This window comes from Gallus gallus, chromosome 4, assembly GCF_016699485.2.
Source record: "Gallus gallus isolate bGalGal1 chromosome 4, bGalGal1.mat.broiler.GRCg7b, whole genome shotgun sequence".
Classification (NCBI taxonomy): Eukaryota; Metazoa; Chordata; class Aves; order Galliformes; family Phasianidae; genus Gallus; species Gallus gallus.
Window position 1 is genome coordinate 4,297,055 of NC_052535.1, and position 15,330 is coordinate 4,312,384.

At 40.8% G+C, this 15,330-nt stretch overlaps 2 protein-coding genes across 4 annotated transcripts in view; both read left to right on the top strand.

The window, feature by feature from the left end:
* HTATSF1 (HIV-1 Tat specific factor 1) overlaps positions 1-6,776 on the top strand; it is a 15,022-nt gene extending 8,246 nt beyond the window's left edge. Inside the window, exons 6-9 of the mRNA XM_001233031.7 lie at positions 442-541; positions 1,024-1,113; positions 1,621-1,758; positions 2,120-6,776. Coding sequence (XP_001233032.1) covers positions 442-541; positions 1,024-1,113; positions 1,621-1,758; positions 2,120-2,404 — 613 coding nt within the window. The 3' untranslated portion in view covers positions 2,405-6,776. The remainder of the gene's footprint in view (positions 1-441; positions 542-1,023; positions 1,114-1,620; positions 1,759-2,119) is intronic.
* Positions 6,777-8,332: 1,556 nt separating this feature from the next.
* Positions 8,333-14,147, top strand: VGLL1 (vestigial like family member 1). 3 transcript variants are annotated; one of them, XM_004940682.5, is made up of 6 exons: positions 8,333-8,507; positions 8,994-9,029; positions 10,245-10,474; positions 11,066-11,482; positions 12,659-12,718; positions 13,411-14,147. In XM_004940682.5, exons 3-6 carry the CDS (start codon positions 10,264-10,266, stop codon positions 13,449-13,451), a joined length of 729 nt encoding a protein of 242 aa, XP_004940739.1. In that variant the 5' UTR covers positions 8,333-8,507; positions 8,994-9,029; positions 10,245-10,263; the 3' UTR covers positions 13,452-14,147. The 3 variants fall into 3 exon arrangements, with proteins under 3 accessions (XP_004940739.1, XP_046797010.1, XP_004940740.1); XM_046941054.1 differs by having other exon boundaries at positions 10,245-10,297; XM_004940683.5 differs by lacking the exon at positions 8,994-9,029.
* Positions 14,148-15,330: the final 1,183 nt, after the last annotated feature.

Genomic DNA, 15,330 nt, shown 5'->3' on the forward strand with positions numbered 1-15,330 from the left:
TTGCATGTTTGTATGAGCACTAAAATCTTACCAAGGGGAAAAATGGATTTCCTTTTTTACAAAATAAATCTTCTGTTAGAAAAGATATTGACGTTTTATTGGTGACGGATGGTTTCTGATCTGAGTTGATATGAAGGAGGAATTAAGTATTAAGGGTCTTTTTTTACTGTTTAGAAAAATGCTTTGAATCTTTTTCTTAAAGTAACTCATATCTCTGTGAGTGTTTAAGTACCCTAATACCTTAACTGCTTTGCAGGAGAAGTGGTAAAATTGGATTCTTAATTGTGTTTCTTTAAGAAGAATAATTTAATTCTGTCAAAATACATGTTTTTCTTGATGTAATCTAAGAAATGCCAAATTAATGATTTTTTTTCAACAAATACTTGTAGAAACTGAAGAGAGCCGCAACAATATCTTCTTACTGTTGCTTCATTTCATTAGACAGCTGGATTGGAGGCCTGAGAAGAAAGATGGCGCAGCTCGAATGCGACATGAACGCATCGTTATTATCAGGAATATGTTTCACCCAAAGGACTTTGAGGTACAAAGAGGCAATTTGCTCCTGTAGATTATGCTATTATAGTTAACGCTGAACTTCATGCCGTAATTTTTCTAGGTAATTGAGAAACTAATGAAACTTAGAATTTGGGCAGGATTCTGCTTGTTACAAGCACCTGCTTAAAATTCATGGAGCTATTTCCAAAAAGCCAAATGCAGAGATGTTGGTAAGAATAAGTTTTGCAAATCAGTCTTTTTCACAGTGTAGCCTGCCAATATTTCTTTATGGGATGGAAATAAGAATCCACAGTCATTCTGTGAAGAGTGAAGAAGACAGCACAAAATAACCTTATTAATAAGCTTACTTTGAATAATTGTACTCAAATGAGGGCTGTAAACTCACAGTGGCTTTGAAAATACAGCGTAACACTTGATTTATGGACATGTAATAGATTGATAAATCAATTCCATTGGTGGTTAAGCAAAAGTTGCTTAAATTAATCCATGTTAAATTAATCATTGCAGGAGGATCCCTTAGTGCTAAATGAGATCAGGGAAGACCTACGGACAGAATGTGAAAAGTTTGGTCAAGTAAAGAAGGTTCTCATATTTGATGTAAGTATTTCTAGATGTCTGCATTGGCAGAATTGATGTAATGTGTAAACGTATGAAGTACATAGGATTATTTCAATATCAGTGGAGCATTGTCATGTTTTCATGGATTTATTTCATGAAAAGTTGACCTCATCTTTCAATATTAGCTGTTTCAGAAATTAATTTGCAAACACTTCTCTCTATACTGATTAAAGTAGACAGTCCATCTTTTCCTGATAACTTGGATACATGCCACAAGTTTGAAAGTTTACAAATAAATTCCTTTGTAGCTAAACTAGCTGAAACATTTGTTTTCTGTGTTCAAAAATTCTGCTCTGTGTAACAAGAAAAAAAATAGCCTTAAGCAGTAGAGCAAAATGTGTAAACTTGAAACTTGTTTTAAAAAACAAGATTATATATTTTCAGGATGGAGCTATATCCTGAGTGATTTTGTAAGGCAAGCTAAAAGATGATAGAATAGATACACAATATTTAGAGTACTATTAAATAAAGCTTTTCTCTTTGCAGCGACACCCTGATGGCGTAGCTTCTGTGTCATTTAAGGAAGCGACAGAAGCTGATCTGTGCAAACTAACTCTAAATGGAAGGTGGTTTGGTGGCCGTCAGCTCAGTGCTGAAACATGGGATGGTGTAACAGATTATCAGGTAGTCTCTCACAGTTCTATTTCACAAAATTCTTATTCAAAATCTATTAATTAGAGCAAATGCTTGTTGTCCCCCTTCCCACATCCCTCCCTTATTCGATCTTGCTTCTGCACAAAAACTGCTACATCCTTAAATATTCAATTTAGGAAAAAAAATGTAAGGGACCTGTTTGTTCTGAAAAATGTGTATTAGAGATGTAAACATAGGATTATTCACTGGATGTACAGGTAATTAGTTCACAGGTCCTACAGAAGTCTTGAGGTGTTACTGCGATATAAAGTTCACATAACTTTCTCTGTATAAATGTATTCACTTAATATGTGTAACTTCAGAGTGACATGTATAAACGTGTCTTTGATAGGTGGAGGAGACTGCAAGAGAAAGGGAAGAAAGGCTGAAGGTATGGGGATCGTTTCTAGAGGATCCTGATTCAAAGGAGCAGCAAACTACATCTGATTCAGATTCCACAACGAGTAGCGTTAAAATCCCTGAAAGCAGCCAACCTTCAAAAGTTAATGATGCATCCAAGGAGGATGTAAATGATGAAGGCCATAAGAAGGAGAATAATGGTGAGGGCATTAATGAAGATGGTGCTCCGTCCACAGACAGCAGCCTTGCAGGCAGTGATGCTGAAGCAGATACATAACATTTCCATTGCTTTATGAAAGCATGGTTTTTAGGGTGATGTTTGAGTTTATCCCTTTCTTTCAGGGTTACTGCAGACAACATTCATGTGAATATATGCATTATTAGAAATGTCATCAACTGTGTGCTTTGAAGTTTTCATTAAAAGCAGTATTTAATGAGGTTCTAGAAGTTTGTATTAATTGGCTGTTCAGGTAAAGTAACTCAAGTTGCCAAGAATAACAGCAGACTCATCAGGCTTCTTTTGTTCTATCTATGCTCATCAATGTTTCATTATAAGTGTGAAATATGTTCCAACCCTTAATTTTATGTAACTATATGTAACTTAAAAAATGCAAAGCTATTGCAAGTTTTGTGGATTTTGTCATTATTTTTCCTTGGAACTTGGTATCTTATCCTTAAAATTATTCTTGTCCTGAATACTTCTCATCATTTTACGGAATGGATGCTGTGATAAGTACAGGGTGAACGCATCAGATATGTTGCTATACATTAAGAAGCAAATAATAGACTGCTATTGATTTGCAAACTTGAAGTGGAAAACAAATGATTTCTATTTCAGTGGAGAGCCAACTGAGTGAAGATAGATGGGTAAATCACAGCATTCAGTAAATTATTTTTCTTTTTCCTTTGTGTAGGTCTTTGCTTAGGGGCTTGTTTAGATCTTCAGGGGCTGGAATTAAGGAGACTAGAAATGCACAAGCACACGCATTCTAGATTATAATGAAGTAAAACTGATTTTAAACTCCCATGGTCTGTATGCAGTAGATAGGCTTTTGTTTGTTGACTTGGCTTCAATTTTTGTTTTAATATTAGAGTAAGGGTTTTCTTTTAACTCTGTTAGAATGACTTCTCTTCAGCATTTCGGTTTAGCCTTCAGTTGCCCTTCAAAGGGTGGTGAGGAGATCTCCTCTATTTCATAAAACCTAAAGGCTTTTGGCAACTTGAACTACAATTGGTTGTGTACATGTTAGACTACTTGAACACACGCTTTCAAAGAATATTAGTATTTTTCATGAGGGAAAAAAAAGCAAATGTAATGCTAGCTCTGTTAGAAATATTTCCAAAAACAAAGATTTAGACCTTCTATCTTTAGATACCTTAATAAGCAGTAAGCTTTACAAATAACCTTGGGGGAGCCATTTTAATCACGGTCATTTTTCATTTGAAATCCCATTATTTTGATTCCTAAGAATACAAGCATACAGATTCAGGCACTAAATGCTTAAAGTATTGGTGCTAAATTCATAGCACGTAGTTCATATGGGTGGCTGCTAGTGCACATTTGTAAGGAGGCTCTTTAATCTGTATATTTTTTAATTCATATTGGATTGCGAGAAACCATAGATGTTAATTTTAGGTGTATTTCCATCCTGAAGTATTCAGAATACTCTGAAAGTTGGTATTTTCGAACTTAGTGCTCTGAGATTGCCATCTCTATTTTTTTTCCAGAAGTCTTTATGGTACCCTGAGGTTTCTATATGTAACCAGTATGTGTGGGTAGTTACAGCAGCCAAGCCATCTAACGTTTAACGCTTGTCATTGTGACTACATTATATCCTTTTGTGGCAAAATACCTGTTATTTGAACAAGTATGATGATTTGAGTTCCAGGTTTAAAAATCCAGAAGCTCATTACAAGCTGATGTGACAGATTTCCAATTTTAATGAGATGCACTGTAAAGCAGAACTCGTAACTCTTGCCATCTAAGTAAGGCCACTTTCTCATATTCACAAAGGTGTGAATGGTGGGTTTAAACAAAAAGAGTTTGGACAGTTCAGGGAATCTGAAATACTGCTTGGTTTGCAGCTGCTCATTGGTGGCACATTCACACTGCATCTCTGGGTTGTATTGGTTCTGCCTGGGATTTTGGTTGGTAGCACTGCAGACCTCTTGAGAGCTTAAAGCTTTGTCACCAGAAGAGTGTAATTTAAATGTAGTGAGTATTGCTTTCAGTGCTCCTTTTATCTTCCAGCTTCTAAGCTTCTCTAGTATTAGATTTGTTAGGCTGTTGTGTTTTGTTTACTTTTTTAAGAGGCTATTCATACAACACTCTAGACAGTTAAATCGCCTGTTCTACAGTGGAATTGCAATTGATGTAGGGAAACTCTTGTCAAATGTATAAATATTGTACAGTTCTATGAAGCCTTATCATCTTATCAAATGTAAAGAATAAGGGTAGTGTTAGTGTTTGAAAAAGATCTTGGAAAATAAAGAAATGTTACTTGTGCAGTAACCTTCCTCTCTCTAATAGATATACAAACTTGATTGGCTTGTTTGAGAAGTCCAATGTGATGTTATTTGCTTCGTGTTTTTCTCTAGACTTCACACTGAAGTAGAGCACTGACAAAGACTGAGACTGAATGCTTTACTGGCTTTCCTATAAAGTAGGATTCTTAAGAAAATAAAAGCTGTTTTTCCATGAAAATATATTCTGAAGTGACATTACACTCAAACTGGTCTTTTCTTTGGCCTGTTTCTGTTATTCTCCAGTAAAATGTAAAAATATATTTTTCTAAACTGTTTGTTGAGTTATGGAGTCATTTAGTAGTTCACAGAGGGGCTAATGCAGCTGTGACTTTCTTTTTAGCATTAAGATTGGTTGGTTTTAGTACTTTCCTAAATGATGCATGTTTTTATAAATGAGTGAACACAGAGTTCTCTCACATTAGTTCAAACTGTGATTTTCAAATACAGTTATGAAAATGATTGCGTAGAACAGTAACACTGAACAGCAAATTTTAACAAGTCAGAAGCAGAACAAACTGAGTTGCTTTTGAAATCCTGATTTGGGCGTTGTTTTTTCTGAGCATCATCGGTGGATTGATAAGGGTTTAAAGTGCCCAATGCAATTCTCAGTGCTTTTGTTCTTTTAATGAAAAATACTTCCTAATGACCACTAAAATGAGTCTTTCCTGGGAATGCAGGATTGATCTTGTGATCAGTCTTGCTCATTAGAAGCAACAAAATCATCCTTTTTGCTCAGTTTCTAATGTTCCCTAGTTCCCATTTGTGTGTACTGTGTGTTTCTTCCTTCATGGCCTTTTAGGGAGAGGTCCATCTTAAGAAAAGTTGTCTTCTTCCCTCTGTATTGTATGAAAACTCTGCCTAGCAGCAGATTGGCGCGCTTTATGGATAGTCATTGCTGCTTTGAACTAAAGAAAGATTTTTCTGCTAATTCACACTGTGTGACAAATGTGATGTGAGGCCACTTAAGCCTGTCAGCAGGGTAAGAATACTAATAAATTGTTACTCCTTTGCAATTGGGCATAGGTGATCACTTCCTTAACCATCTAATAGCGAATCGATTGCTTAGCTTTGAGGTATATCAGTAGTTTACTTTACAATCAAATGCTATTTAGTGGTTTGCTGTCAAGGTAATTGTACAGAATTATCAGCATTTGTCAGAGATGACACGCTTCAAGGAGTGTGGCCAAGGTGGACATCTGGGAACAAGAAGCCCAAGCAGAGCAGGCATGTAAGTTGCAGCAGGTTCTTGAATGTTCATATACAGCTGGAAAGAGTGAGTGAGTTTCATTTTGCATCAAAATGTTTATGTTTCTCCTGCTGACTTTTTTTTATTACTTTTTTTTAATTGAATTTCAGTCCCTCGTACAACTTGCGCTTTGTATAAGGATTGCAATTCACTTAAAATCATTCGTATGTTAAATGCAGTGCATTTTAGCTAAGACATGTCCTAGACATTAAGGTTAATCTATTCACAACTTCAAATATTTAGCTTAAGAGAACTCAAAAGTATTGGATACTTCATGGAAACCCAGATTTGCCTTAAATTTCCCAGTAAAAATCAATATCAGTACCCTGAATTCTGTAATTCAAGCAAACTTGAATAATAAGAAAACAACTCACAAAACCTACATATAGGTTTTAATCAGATTTTAGGACTATTTTTGTCTGAACTTGAGAAACCATACCGCAGTATAACGATGTAAGTTGTGTCCTTGTATTGATTTGGCTTGCGTGTTTTTCAGTGCTCGTTATACAGGGCTTGAAGTCTTACTGTCACAATACTCTGAAAGTTCTGTAAAATACTGATGGAAGTATAAAATCTTTTGCAGCAAATTGTTTTGGTTTTTTTTTTTTTTGCTCCTTCTGTAATATCAAAGTAAACTGTTAGATTAAACTTTTCAGCAAGCTGACTTGGAATTTTCCTTTGAGGTTGTTTGATTTGATAAGTTATATTGGTCGTTTTCAGTTATCTTTTAGAAAATAAACACTTCAAAATGTTACATTTGAATAAATTCTAGGCCTGTGGCAGCATCTGGTAATCCCTTGATTTGTCTTCACTTTTGTTTCTTAAAGGGGTTGTGTTTTATACTACCTTTTTAATAAACAAACTCATGAACAACCAAGTCTTTTCTATGAGTTCTCAGAGAATGTCTTTGTCTCTTTGTTTTCTCCTCAGTAAAAGAAGTCCCATAGCATTTGTTGGGCAGTGATTGCAGTTCATGGTGCTGGAACTGTTAGTATTGAGCTGGGATAGGTTTTTTGTTCCATCTCTGTGGGCTTTGGCTCAGTGCACGTGCAAATCAGGGACATGATTTAGTGGAGGGCTGTTAGAGTTAGGGTAGTATGGTCAGGTTGTGGTTGGACTTGATGATCTTTAAGGTCTTTTCCAAGCAATTCTACGATTCTATGTTTCCTTCCATGAAGGCAGAAGGATCAGGAGGACCAACTATGGAAACCATAGGTTATAATTGAGGTGGTATGGTAGGTGGGAGCAGGAGGTACTGTATTGTGTGCTTGGGGTTGGTTTTATTTTAGGACAACAAGAATTACGCTTTTTATTCTCACAATTGAGTATTATTTCATTAAAAACTTTGGACATTTTGAATGCTAAAACCAAAAACATTGGGAAATGTATCGTCTCAATCCCAACACTAGAAAGGAACAGGGATGGCGATCTCATTTCTACGTGATGTTCTTCAGGGTGCTCACTGAGTGGCTTTAAACTGGTGCCATCTGACGGTGCTGTGAGTCCTTTATGCAACCCTAATAGGAAATTCACGATTGACATCTTGAAAAGCTTCAGCAGAAGAAATCTGCACTATAAAACTGAGTTTAGAAAGGAATCCCTTTAGAAAGGGATCCATGAGTGATTGGCCCTGCTGAGGCATTGGAAATCCAGCCTGTCTCACTGTTAAAACTTGTTTATATAAAGGCTGTGTTGACCACAAGACTAAGCACAGCCTTGGAAAATCCTACAGGCTGATAGCTGTTGTGGGAGATGGCAGAGAAACGGGTTCATGTGTATTGATGCAGAGGGAATCCCACAGTGCTATCCTGCCTTCCGCCTGCCTGAGTGAGTGACCTCTTAAGGCTCTGAATAAAAGACATAAGGTTTTGTTACCTCTTGGATGACTGGTTTGTCAGTGCGTTTTTCTAGCAGGAATGAGTATATTTGACTTTAATATAGCATTTCTGGAGTGACTGCAATTTGGTAACTTTGATAAGCTTACTAAAGGAAAAAAAACCAAACCCACTTGTTTCTCACATGTACAGAATAACGATGGTTTCATTTAAACAGATCCAGGAGGAAAAAAATACAAATTGGTCATCCAGTTCATCCAGCATGCTGATGGATGATCTCCTCCTCCTTGCAGATATTCCCAGTTACACACTTAATGCCATATACGTAACAGGAAAGTCCTTTCTGACCCTGGCCAAGGCAGCAGGTTGGCTCTTGGCCGTAACTGGTTCATCACTTTATTCTCAACTCCTCCGAAGCCCAGACAGTGTCTTCTTGATTGTGTACACATTGTCATTGGGAAAAAAAAAAAACAAAAAAAAAAAACCCTATTTACAATCCTATTTTCCTCATTCCTGAAACCTCCTAACCTGGTTGACTTGTTGGAGTGCATTTCATGCATTCTTAGTAGATAGGCTGAAGGAAACGCCTAGTTCAGTCACAGCTAGAGGCTAGAAAGCGTGCGGGGAGTTCATGAACGCCGCTCCTCTCCTGCAGTCACCACGGGGTGCGTGTAGCTGTTGGGGGGAAGGATTATACGCTGCTGGGCACAGCATGACCACCCCACCTGCGGGAGCCCTCACCCATGTGCCACAGCTCGTCACAGTGAGTTAAGGTATGAGAATTTAATTATTTCAATGTATCTTTACTGCCTTTCTCAAGTGCTCCTTTATTTGGAAGATACTTAGTGAAGGATGATGTCTGCTTGCTGGGCTATTGCTCAACGCTTGGGAAGCTGGAAATCTTCTGGGTTTTATTTTTAAGACTGGTTTAGGCGGCATGAAACAGAGAATAAGGAGTTCCCTATCTAAAGCCACAGTGATGGGAAATCAGTGGTACAAACAAGGACTGGAAATGTGAAAAACAGAGTTGGCACCTGTGGTGTGCAGTCAACAACCGCATCTCTTAAGCCTGTTTACCATGTGTCCTTGTCTACTGAAGGGCGAATAACCTCGACAATTATTTGCACTGTTATGTCATAATCCACCCATTCTGAGAGCAACATGGGGTTGGTTGAGTCTGTTTCGTCCCAGCTATATTTTGACAGCACTTTGTGGCACACACATAGGAAGGATTTCTGCCTTTTTTTGTTTTTTTGCAGACTTCCTGCTGTGGAAGACAAGAATGGAAAGTTCAGGTAACTTGTTCACCTAGGTTACATCCAGCTATCTTACGGACTACCTGTTGGAAAGCACAAGAGGTTTTCAAGGCAGTACTAAGGGGCATGGTTTAGTGGAGAATTACCGGTGGCAGGTGGGCAGTTGGACTAGATGAACTTGGAGGTCTTTTCCAACGTTGGTGATTCTGTGATTAAGGGCAATGAGAAATAAATCGATGTTCTTGCTTCAACAGACTACTATTTTTCTAGTGTTTTAACTGTACTGCTGTCAGAATTCACAATAGTGCAAGCTGCTACACACCAGTAAACGGTGCTAAAGGAGCTTACAATTAACATCATGAGCTGGTTAACATGTTAATAAAGTGGTACGAAGACACAATGGCTGTCTTGCCATGAGCAAGGAACAGGAGAAATGGTCCTCTGGGCCAGAGTTAATGCTTTTTAAATTGTATGTTGAAGGATGCATCACGGAGCAGTGTAGGAGCAACTGGTTTGGTGCTTGCTGTTGAGATCATCTGATCTTTCTCGGTTCTTTCTGAAGCCATATGGCTGCTGATGACTTTGCCAAACTTTCACCACTTGGGTTGGAATTTTCCATGGCAAGCACTGGCCTCCAGATAAGCAACCAGAAAGTTTTGTAACCTAAATTGTGTATTGCTTTCTAGAACCAGGCTGGGGAAAAGTAGTGTCCTTTTGCTTAAAGTTCTTCCAGTTTTTTGTCTGGAATGTGCTCGCTCCTTGCTCCCTTCGTATGCCTTGGGGAGGTAGCTATAAACCAGGAGGAAGGTTTTGATTTGAATTTTGCTCCGTTTGGGAAGATTTGGTCAATGGTAAAGTTCTGAAAGACTGGCATCCCAATCAGATGGCTGGGGTGGGATTGGGAGTAAGATCTCCTCGTGTTTCCAGACTGGTACCCAACTTGTGTGTGTCCTATCCTCACTGCTGTATTCAGATGAGGGAGAGGCTGGAGCTGGGAAAAGGATGCAGGAGGGCAAAATAGTAAAAATCTGAAGATAAGGACTGAGGAACTCTGGGGTTTGATCATGAATCAATAGTTGATGAGAGGGAATTAGGACTAGAAGATGATTGGAAGAAGTAGAAACCCAGGTAAAGAATCTCATCTCATTGGCAACAATTCCTCTGGCAATACTAGTTTCAGGAAAACAGGCTCACTGCTGGCTGTGCCATTTAAGATGAAGAGTTCTTCCTGCACCGATCTGTTTCTTTTGGCAGGGGCTGCTGCTTATTGAAAATGGAGGAAACAAGGAAGCTTTCTCCAAAGCCGTGTAAGAGCAAAGAGCCAGTGAAAACAGAATGGGGGGCTCAGAGTGTCGTCTTTACATATTTCCAAGGGGATATTAACAGCGTGGTGGACGAACACTTCTCTAGAGCTCTGAGCAATGCCAGGAACCCACAAGACCTGAGCACAAAGCACAAGAGTGAGGTTGTCGTCCCGAAGCACGGTGAGCTGGGTGCTGAGCTTTTGCTAAGAAGCAGATGAAACATGCTGTGTTTTCTCACATATACCTATGCAGCCTTGTTTACAAATAGTTTGGAACTATGTGCAAACAAAGCAGCAAAATCATGCTTGCAGAGCCCTGAGGCTCTGCAAGCATGGATCACTGGGACATCCACAGTAAATCCCTGTTTGCTGGGCTGCTTCTCAAACTCTGCATGGGTCCATTGGAAGGACCAGGTCCTCATTTTCCAGCCAAGAGCCTCCATCGCAGTCAGGTGCATTGAGTGCATTATGGCTTAATTTGTTGTCTCTGCAAAGAGCTATTTGTCTAAGCTTGCAAGCGTTAAAACTCTGCCTGTGCCTGTAAGGAGTGGGGGGGGGGGAAGTACTGGTGGTGGTGATTTACCTGCTTTTGGTATGAATTTATCATTGATGTTAAGATAAGCTACGCTAACGTGAATATATTTTTATGTGCAAACGAATATGCAGTACTGTAGTGTTCCCTTAAAAATGTACTGGAATTTGCCTTGGGGGCTGGGGGGAGGAAGATGAGAATTGATGGGACTTGAGATGTTTTCTTTCTCTCTTTGAGCAGATAGCATGTCTCCTCACCAGTGGAATTTCTCCTCACATTGCTCCAAACCATATCCATCATCTTCCTCTACCAGCATGTCCAACTCCGCTCTGGATTTCCCTGCTGTTGCTATGGCAGGGCAGTACCAGCCAGCAGCTCTGCGCACCCATCCAGCACAGCCTGCAGACCTCTGGCCCTTCCCTTCCCTTGGCACTCCCAGTCTCACCAGCCCGGTGTATCATCACGCCGTGCCCGACCTGCACGTGGTGGATGAACCCATCTCCGACAGGAAATACGGTTCCCTTCTTGGTCTTCTGCAACAGGAACGGTGTCTGATGTCCATGCAGGAATGTGCTGTGAAGCAACACTCAAGTTCTACTTGTATGACTGGACCTGCTAGATTACAAAATATAAGCCAAAGTTCAGTTCCTGGGGGAGGTAAGGAAATACTGTCACTTTATTCTTTGATGGCATCTCATGGAAGGAGGCAAAATGGTAGAGTCTGTGCCAAGTGTGCTAGAATTTGAGCCATCCTCAGCCCAGCTCATAGAAATGATTTTCAGTAGTTATCTAGTGCTGGATGCTGGAATACTCAGGTCTGATGAAGAACAACCACCACGCATTGCCCACTTGCACCCTTTTGGTTTTGTTTTTTATTTTTAAACATTCTGACTTCCTTTAAGGAGTCATTTGAAGTGAATTTCAATAACATCCATGTGCTTTCAAGACCTCTAGCCTATAGGTGTCAGGATGGTGGCAGGGAGGTCTGCTGAAGGCACACCGCATGTTCTACCTGGAGTTTACTTATTCTTAAGGTCTACCTGGCCATGCATGGAAAGGGGAGAGTCTCCATCTGGATCGCAGGTTTTCTGTTCATGGTACATACCTAGATAGGTTTAGCTGAGGCTGTGTTTGAGGCTGTGAACTGGTGGCTGAATTGCTTTAAGGAAGCTGAGATTTAGGATTCAATTTCAGAACAAAGCAAGGTACCCTTTTCCCCCCAGGGGGCAATGTGAGCCCAAGGAGGCATGGCAGACCAGGGCACCAACTCCTCCTAAACACCAAGATGTTGCGTGTAACCAGTGTGGGGATCAAACAAGGGGAGGTGGTGCTAATTGTAGTGCACTTCAGTTCCAAATTTCAGGACAGAATTGAGTTAAAATCATAAAGAAAGATAATGAAGCAGCTCAGTGTTCCCCAACCATCTTCAGTGGAGGTGTTTTCTTTCACACCTTTTCTGAACATCTGGGGAGCCTCACAACACCACATGTGTAATGCTGTATGTCTGCTTATTGAGCAACCCAAAAAAACCCAAACAGATTAGGGACTGGCCGTGCCTTTGGCAAGCCCCTGTGATGTATGCATCCAGTCTGGCTGTCGGAGTCCCTGTTTCTTGGCTCTGTTCAATACATTCCTCATTGTGCTGTGTCATGTTTAAGAACAGCTGATATTTATATTTATGGAAGTGTATATTGCTGTGCCAGACAGCACAGAGCTCCCCAGCACCTGTGCTATAGGCTGGGCTGCAAAAGCACAAGGTTTCTTTAGGAATTGCTGCCTACTTGTAGCTCTGTGCTGAATCTCTGCTCATCTCCAGTATTTTCCTTTTTTAAGAGAGGAAAGCCAGCTCTTACCAAGGCTCAGAGAACCCCAGTGCAAGCCACGCCACTGCAGGTGAGTAATGAAATTAGCAGGTTTGGAACAAATTAGTGCTTGCCTATAGAGGACGGCTGCCTTTCTTAAGTACAAGGAATTGAATCCTTTTTTTGCTTGCTTCCGGACTGCATTTCAAAGGTTTGTTTTTCTCCCCAGAAATGCACGCTGCCATCCTGCAACTGGAAAGAGGGAAAACGTTTTGTTAAAGTGAGATGTGATTTCCTAACTCCATCCACTCCCGTTTCTGTTGTCGTAGCGTGGGCCTCCTGCCTCCCAAGACACCCATTTGGCACTGCCCCTCATCTCTTGTGCCCCTCTCACCAACGAACCCATTGCTCTGCTGGCAGCGTTGTTTGTGGCACTGAGGGATGTGGTTTAGTGGGCATGGTGACGATGGGTTGATGGTTGGACTTGATGATCTTAGTGGTCTTTTCCAACCTTGATGATTGTACAAAATTACTCCCAAAGCATTCAGGCTTCCGCGTTTTTCTTGGTCTCCTGAGCTGTGCCCCATGCCTGGGAGGTTACCCCAGTGCTGCTTCTTGGCTGTGCAATGTTTTGGGGAGAGCTCAGATGGGTCATTCTGATTATTCTTGTAATGGCCCTCTTGCAACAGAGAAGACTCAAAGGTGCAATTTTGCTTGTGCAACATCCGAGGGGACTGAATGGAGCATGCTGTTTGACAGCCCTGTTAATGCTGTGTCTTTCAGGTATTCAGATTCACGACAGAAGACGGGATTTGTACTTTTAGCCACGGGACATTTCTATTTTATTCCAACCAAGTTCTTGCCGTGAACTGTTCCTATTTGTGACTGTGAATCAAGAAGAAATGAACTGCAGCAGTTCTCTGCTTTGTCTCTTAGATGGAAGAATACTATTTACTGCTTTAGGAATGAGAAATTGCTCTCTCTGTTCAGAAAATATTTCTAGTAGTTGTGGTATCGAAGCTGATGGACCGTGTTTGTTGTGAAGAATCGCTGTCTGCTTTATGGCTTTCCACACTTAACCCTCTCTGAAAGGACTTTTGGCACTTTTTAATCATTGTTGATAAGAAGCACAGTTATATCAGAGGGGTGCAATTTGCTGCAGCTGCTTATCTTGATTTGATATCTCCGTAGTGTTTAAAATAGTTGTAGACCGTGGGCTCCCATTGCAAAAAGCTTCAAGGCAAGCGTGGGCCAGAAAAGCACATCATTATCTTTATTTTAACTACATACTGCAATTTGTAGCCCATTACAGCACCTGGGCTGATGTAACTCATCTTAGTTCAGCAGCTGTAGCTTTTTATGGTGCTGGTTAAAAAGGAAAATAAGGAAATCCCACCCTGTATGATACAAGTGTACTCTAGTGTATACAAGAGCTAGCATATACATGAAAACGCATGCAAGAGGAACCATGTTAACTGAGTGAATAAAAGGTAGGCCAGCATCCTACCAATGTCCTAAAATCCCTCTTGTTCTTGATTTTTCTGCAAAACTGCTCTTCTTATAGCTTGAGTACCTGTCCATTTCATCCTCTCTGTTATTGTGCTGACCATTTCCAGAATGTTAAGGCTACGTGGCTTAATAATCTGACTTCCTCTGTGAGCCACAGCAATGATTTCTGTGCTGCCTTCCCTCCATCTCCTCACAGACTTGTGCTGTAATTCCAGTGATATTATTGCTTTCAAACGTTTTTCTCCCTCTGCCAGTCCTCCTAAAAGAAAATGCTTAAATGAATTATCCCTAAGGTCTGGAAAGACATGAAAGAGTATACTTAAATGCTTTTAAAGTTTTCTTGGAACAACTTAGTCCTGTGCGTGTCACAGCTAGAACTATCTGAACTGACTCAAAGGCAGAGTTCCCAGTGAAGCAAGTCGAGTTGGACAGCACTGGAGGGAGTTATTCAAATGCAAGGACAGGAGGCATCAGTGGCTCTGCCTTGACATGGGAATGCTTTGATCCATCACTGCAAGGCGTGGTGATGCCATGTCCTCGTTGTACCACTGTGCAGCAGGTCTGGCAAACAGGAGAACCACCTGGACAGCCCACTACTATAATTTCTTCCTCTAGAACTGTTTGTGCAGAGCAGAGTGGTTCTTGCTTTTCCGCTTGCATCTATGGTGCTGCCATTGTGCTTGGTGCCAGCAGCCCCATCCCGTTCCGTACGCGTGCTCTTCTGCTCAGGACTTGGCAAACAGCATCGTGCATTCAGCAGTGGCCATCTGCTGCTTCCCACGTTTATTTTCAGTTCCCACTCTGAATGCAGCAGTCACTGTGGTGATGGGAGCTGAAAGGATGCACGGGCTGTGCCCATCTTCCGCCTCCCTGAGCTCTCAATGCTGCAGCGGCCACTCCAAGGGATGGAGGGTTTGTTTCCTGGTAACTCCCGGAGCTATCAGCTTTCGTTATGTGCAAGTTCACAGCATTCTGCTCCAGCCCAGAGTTATTTTCTCTGCACAGATGGCTTTCTTCCCATTTTTTTTTCTTGTGGGCAGAAGAGAAGTGAACTGGGTGGAAAGAAATACTTGAACCTCTTGCCCACCCCATTTCCTGTTGGTTCAGAGAGCTCTCCTCTGAGTTCTCATGCACTGTTATGCTCAGAGAGCTCCAGCAGAAAACTGGTGCACGCTGGTAGTGTGGGTACCTCTG